This window comes from Trachemys scripta, chromosome 5, assembly GCF_013100865.1.
Source record: "Trachemys scripta elegans isolate TJP31775 chromosome 5, CAS_Tse_1.0, whole genome shotgun sequence".
NCBI lineage: Eukaryota > Metazoa > Chordata > Testudines > Emydidae > Trachemys > Trachemys scripta.
In genome coordinates this window covers 79,207,582-79,214,417 of record NC_048302.1, presented here as the reverse complement: position 1 = coordinate 79,214,417, position 6,836 = coordinate 79,207,582, and the positions used below count along the sequence as shown (strand labels likewise).

Genomic DNA, 6,836 nt, shown 5'->3' with positions numbered 1-6,836 from the left:
CGTTTAAAAGCGCGCTGGCGCAGCTTACTGACTCGCTCAGACCTCAGCGAAAAGAATATCCCCATTGTTATTGCTGCTTGCTGTGCGCTCCACAATATCTGTGAGAGTAAGGGGGAGACATTTATGGCGGGGTGGGAGGTTGAGGCAACTCGCCTGGCCGCTGATTACGTGCAGCCAGACACCAGGGCGGTTAGAGGAGCACAGCAGGGCGTGGTGCGCATCAGAGAAGCTTTGAAAACGAGTTTTGTGACTGGCCAGGCTACTGTGTGAAACTTCTGTTTGTTTCTCCTTGATGAACCCTCCAAACCCCCCCCCGACCCAGTTCACTCTACTTCCCTGTAAACCAACCACACCACACCACCTTCCCCTCCCGCTTGCAGAGGCAATAAAGTCATTGTTTTTTCACATTCATGCATTCTTTATTAGTTCCTCACAGAAGTAGGGGGATAATTGCCAAGGTAGCCTGGGATGGGTGGGGGAGGAGGGATGGAAAAGGACACACTGCATTTTAAAACTTTAACTCTTATTGAAGGCCAGCCTTCTGATGCTTGGGCGATCATCTGGGGTGGAGTGACTGGGTGGACGGAGGCCCCCCCACCGTGTTCTTGGGCGTCTTGGTGAGGAGGCTATGGAACTTGGGGAGGAGGGCTGTTGGTTACACAGGGGCTGTAGTGGCGGTCTCTGCTCCTGCTGCCTTTCCTGCAACTCAACCATACGCTCGAGCATATCAGTTTGATGCTCCAGCAGACGGAGCATTGCCTCTTGCCGTCTGTCTGCAAGCTGACGCCACCTATCGTCTTCAGCCCGCCACTTGCTCTGTTCATCCCGCGATTCAGCCCGCCACCTCTCCTCTCGTTCATATTGGGCTTTTCTCATCTCCGACATTGACTGCCTCCACGCATTCTGCTGTGCTCTATCAGCGTGGGAGGACATCTGCAGCTCTGTGAACATATCGTCCCTCGTCCTACGTTTTCTCTTTCTAATGTTCACGAGCCTCTGCGAAGGAGAAACATTTGCAGCTGGTGGAGGAGAAGGGAGAGGTGGTTAAAAAAGACACATTTTAGAGAACAATGGGTACACTCTTTCATTACAAGGTCGCATATTTCGGCTTGCAGGCAGCCATGGTAGGCCACAGTGTTTTGGCTTTTTTAACCTTCTTAACATGCGGGAAAGGTTGCAAACAGCAGCGCATTTCCCATATCAAGGATGAATTGGGTTGTCCATTTAAAATGGGGTTTCAATGTAAAAGGAGGGGCTGCAGTTTCCCGGTTAACATGCGGCACAAACACAAGTAAACCACCCCCCCCCCCACACACACACACACGATTCTCTGGGATGATCACTTCACCCCTCCCCCCACCGCGTGGTTAACAGCGGGGAACATTTCTGGTCAGAAGAGCAGGAACGGGCGCCTCTGAATGTCCCCTTAATAAAATCACCCCATTTCAACCAGGAGAGCTTTCTGGAGATGTCCCTGGAGGATTTCCGCTCCATCCCCATACACGTTAACAGACTTTTCCAGTAGATGTACTGGCCACGATTGCCAGGGCAAATTAATCATTAAACACGCTTGCTTTTTTTTTTTTGTAATGTTTACAAATATTTACAAAGTTACACTCACCAGAGGTCTCCTGTGTGCCCTGAGGGTCTTGGGTGAGTTCGGGGGTTACTGGTTCCAGGTCCAGTGTCACAAACATATCCTGGCTGTTGGGGAAACCGGTTTCTCCGCTTCCTTGCTGCTGTGAGCTACCTACAGTACCTCCATCGTCATCTTCCTCGTTCCCCGAACCGTCTTCCCTGTGTGTTTCTCCAGTGAGAGAGTCATAGCACACGGTTGGGGTAGTGGTGGCTGCACCCCCTAGGATCGCATGCAGCTCCGCGTAGTAGCGGCAAGTTTGCGGCTCTGCCCCGGACCTTCCGTTTGCTTCTCTGGCTTTGTGGTAAGCTTGCCGTAGCTCCTTAATTTTCACGCAGCACTGCTGTGTGTCCCTGTTATGGCCTCTGTCCTTCATGGCCTTGGAGATCTTTTCTAATACTTTTCCATTTCTTTTACTGCTACGGAGTTCAGCTATCACTGCTTCATCTCCCCATATGGCGAGCAGATCTCGTACCTCCCGTTCGGTCCATGCTGGAGCTCTTTTGCGATCCTGGGAGGACTCCATGACGGTTACCTGTGCTGATGAGCTCTGCGTGGTCACCTGTGCTCTCCACGCTGGGCAAACAGGAAATGAAATTCAAACCTTCGCGGGTCTTTTCCTGTCTACCTGGTCAGTGCATCTGAGTTGAGAGCGCTGTCCAGAGCGGTCACAATGAAGCACTGTGGGATAGCTCCCGGAGGCCAATAACATCGAATTCCGTCCACACTACCCCAATTCCGACCCGCAAAGGCCGGTTTTATCGCTAATCCCCTCGTCGGAGGTGGTGTAAAGAAACCGGTTTAAAGGGCCCTTTAAGTCGAAAGAAAGGGCCTCGTTGTGTGGACGTGTCCAGGCTTAATTCGGTTTAACGCTGCTAAAGTCGACCTAAACCCGTAGTGTAGACCAGGCCTTAGAAATCGCTGCCAGCCCACCCTGGGCAGCCGGAACTCCCACTGTCAGCCCACCCCAGGACTAATAGTGGGAGCCCCTCCTCCCAGGACTCCTGCAAGGAGAGGCTCCTGCTGTCAGACCTAGGTGGCTGGGGCTCCTGCAGTCAGCCAGATGTGTGACCTGAGAGCACTTTAAAGGCTCAGAAACCAAAAGGGAACTAAAGAGAACCCACATTTCATTGGCTTAAAAATCATGAGGATTTTTTTTAATCTCATGATTTGGGGGGAGGGGGCAGGGTCTGACGCATGATTTTCCAGTGGTGAGGGTTGGCAACACTGCTGGATTTATGACTAAAGTGTGTTTAAATGAGGCAGTTCAGGGGAATTGTAAACAGGTCTGTCCAGGTCTTGAATACAAATGAAGAAGGGTTGACCAGAGACAGTGGGATTGCAATTTACATGTGCAATAAACAACCATCAACGCTCACAGGTGGTTGGGGGTCAGCATGTCTATTCCAGATTGGTTGTCAGGCAAACACAATGGAGGCACGTTTGCATATCAGATAAACAAAGCTATCAAGCTAACAAGTGGGGGAAGAGACAGCATAGCTTCACCCCCAGCAGGGAAGAGGAACTTTATTTGAGCTATGAAGAGAGAGGGGGGCTGAATCTCAAGTAATAAGCAATTGAACTAACTGATTGCATACAATATTACTGTATTATACAAGTGTATAGAGCAAGGTCTTTTCTTGAAAACTAATTACCTTTCACAATGATATTAAATCACGTGTATGTATTAACACTGTGTAAGGAATTATGGGTACTCATTGATATTAGGTGGTATAGTCTGCCCAGACAGGAGGAAATGTCAGCTATATTTATTTCTTATGTAAATTAAACATGGTGGAATCAGAAACAATGGAAGGTCCATTTTCATTGAAATCGTACAAGGGAATGGGAAGCCCACAGGAAAGGACGAATCCTACGAGGTTATCCTTTCTCTTGAAATAGTCATTGCTTATATCTTTCAAAATTCAAAGACAGAAACCATCTTTGGCATCCATCACTAAACAAACACAAGGGAACAGAGCTCTTGTGAGCTGAGAAAGATGGGTCCTTCAACCGAGAAGGAGTTGAAGTCTCTGGAAACTGAATATAGGTGAGCAACCTGCTTTGGCAAAGATCTTTCACCTAAGACAACAAGGGAAGCCAGCACCTTGTACTCTTATGGAAAGTTCTGACTGAGGGAAAGTCAGCCATGGCTGGGAAAAAGAATGACTGATGAGAGAAACCATCTTGAACAAAGCCCGTATCTTGCCAGATTAAGTTTTAGACAGTTAGAAGTGTGTTTTTTGTTTTGTTTTACTTGTAACTCTTTTTCTATCTTCATTCCTTTTACTTGAACTCAATCCTATGTATATTTTTGTTAATAAATTTATTTCATTTTTACCATAAACCAGCACAGTGCTGTGTTTAAAGGAAGGGGTGTATTTGGCCCTACTTATGTTAATAAGATGTGATGTAGTTTTGTCTCTCTTTACAAGAGCAACAAACCTTATTATTTCTCTGAGTTGTCCAGGCAAGGGCAATTTGGGGAAATTTGGGACTGGGAGTACATTGGGGTCATATTCTTGTTGGTTGTAACCAAGTCTGGTGGAAGCCAGAGGGGGGCTGTAGAGAGGCTGCTGAGGTCAGAGCTGCTGAACCAGGGCTGTATAGCACACAGACACTTAGGGTGTGACCTGCGTGCTAGTAGGCTGATTGTGAGCAGCCCAGGTTTGGAGCTACAGCAGTAAAGCATTTTGAGGCACCCAGGTTTACAGAGCAGGCAGTGACACATCCCCTCATTGGTCTGGATTGGCCCCCAAACCCTAGAAAAACCATGACAACAGTTCTTTGGGGTAGTATGGGGGAAAGGAAGCAATAGGGCCTCCTACCTTATCCAGGCATCCAATATAACAAGATCATTTGTTGATATATGTTCTCCTTATATTCTCTAATAGGAGGAGCTTCAAGAGCATCTAGTGCATCCAGTACAGTCAGTCATAGGACTGAGAGACCAGTTTCTGATGCATCTAGTGGGGCGTTACGGAGACCTAAGCCCACTAATGTTCGTGCTGCTTGGTTATAAATTATTTGTACTTTGCCCAGAGTTCTTACTTGATCGCCAGACTTATATTTCTATTGCTTTTGTAGATTATCTCTGTGCAAGAATATTGTCATCATTGTTTGCTGATTAAAGTGCACTGCAGTGTGGTGTAATTTCTTGTAAATTGGTTTTAAATGGACAATTTCACTTTAATCAGTGTTTCCTGAGAGAGGATGTATTTATAAAAGCGAGAGGTGAAAATTGAAATTGCAAATTATTTTTATTTGCAAAGCACAAATGAAATTCATACTTGTGAAGGATGCAATTGCTGCGCTTTGGTTCCAAGATGTAAAAATTAATGTTTTTAATTATTTTTTTTTAATTTGCAATAAACTTTCAAGCATGTGTTTAGTTTGTAAATGGTCCTAATTTTTCATCCTTGTTTGGTCTTCAGAACTTCTAGGTCATGCAATAATGGCTGAAAGGGTTTTCTTTTTATTACAGTTTGTGGGAATGTTTTTGATAAAAAGTAGATCTATATGTTTTATTTCTTATGATGCAGGAAGAGGGTATAGAAATATCTGAATGTTGTGCAGACTAGTGGAGGAAATCTACCTTGTAGCAGCAACAAAGCCATTCTGGTTGCACAGCAGTAACACTTCCTTTCATGTGAGTGAACTAAAATATTGAGGATGCAGGAAGTGTCTTCTTCTGCAACTATTGCAGATCATTCTAGCTGAATAAAGAAGTGGTGTTCATTCTGGGTCAGAAGTGATGTCTTTTCCAGACTTATGGACCTACACACAAGGAAAAAAGAACCTGCTGTACTGGGTAGAAATGTTTGTTGGATAGAAGAATAAATGTGAAGTGAAATTCTAATGTGAAGTCCAATAAAAACAGAAAATTCAACTATTCCCCAAACTGGGTTAATAGCCATTGTCTTTAGTGATGGCACTACTTGCAGACCTCTGCCCTGGCTCACTAGTGGGAACAGATATGGAGCTGTGGGAAACAAATTTAGTAGTACAGCATCCAAGTTTTGAGAGATACTAGCAACCAGAATTAGAAAAGAGGACAAAGTAAAATATATGGATAAATCCAAAGTTTTGCATCTTTAACTTCTATTTTTAATGTTATGTTTTATACTAGATCTCTTAAGTAGTTTCAGACCAACCTTAGCAACAGTTTCCCGTTACATAATAAATGTAAGATTTTATGGAAGTGGTAATGGAAGGCAGTATGTGATGTAGTTTATTTCCATATCTAAACTGCAACAGGCCATTTGGTCACTGGCCGCAGGATTTTCTTTCATAAAGAGCATGAATTATTATCTGCTATCCCTAGTTACTACTGTACTTTTGCTTGTTGTCCTGACTCCCTTATGGCAGAACTATTGGGGGTCTTTCTATTTAACAAAGATTTTTCTTTGTTTAATAGTATCGAGACCTAGACCTACAAAAGTCAGATCCATTTTCTCTCTCCATGTTTAGCACAATGGCATAAGTTTTTGAATATTTAATATTGTGATACACTTGGCACACAGGATCATCTAGTTTCTTTGGTCCTCTCTGATAACTTGACAGAACTGTATGGGTTAAAGAAGCTTTACCTCTGAACCTGTTGACTTTTGTGGATTAAATTTTTATATGCTTGACAATGTTTTAACAGTTTTTAACTTTAAACAGTAGTATGGAAAAAAGCTATAATTGAAATGTATTGTTCTTTCATTGTGACTGTAATGTGTTCTTTGAATAGTACTGCTGTAATTATTTGTATAACTGTGCTGATTAAAATTATTCACCACTTAAATTCTTTGTTTTTGAATGAGACACAAATAAACTATAATATCAGGGTACACTAGGCACTTTTGAGTGTTCCTATAGCAATTCTTTTCTCTGAAAAAACTAACAAAATGGGCTTAGTCTTAATCATCCCAGCTGCTTAGATTGAATTTGGTATGGGGAATTTGTCAGTTTTGTATGTCACTCCTTCTGTAAATTGTAAGAAGTAAAATATTTAACATGAATTATATGTATGTTCATCATTGCATAAGCTTCTTAGAGCATTTTATGTTGGTTTATTATCCAGCAACTGTAAAGGACACTGAGAGAAATTGGCTGTTTATCAGTTTAGCTAGTGAAACAGGAGTGCAAAAATGCATCAAATGTGAGCTTTGTGATTCTTTCTTTCTTTTTCACTCATGGATGATTATTTTTAAAA

At 43.4% G+C, this 6,836-nt stretch overlaps 1 protein-coding gene across 3 annotated transcripts in view; it reads left to right on the top strand.

Annotated features, from left to right (window-relative positions):
- Positions 1–6,425, top strand: part of CFAP97 (cilia and flagella associated protein 97) — a 45,559-nt gene extending 39,134 nt beyond the window's left edge. For all 3 annotated transcript variants that reach the window (XM_034770695.1, XM_034770697.1, XM_034770698.1), the window contains one exon: positions 4,531–6,425. In XM_034770695.1, the coding sequence (XP_034626586.1) occupies positions 4,531–4,658 (128 nt within the window). In that variant the 3' untranslated portion in view covers positions 4,659–6,425. The remainder of the gene's footprint in view (positions 1–4,530) is intronic.
- Positions 6,426–6,836: the final 411 nt, after the last annotated feature.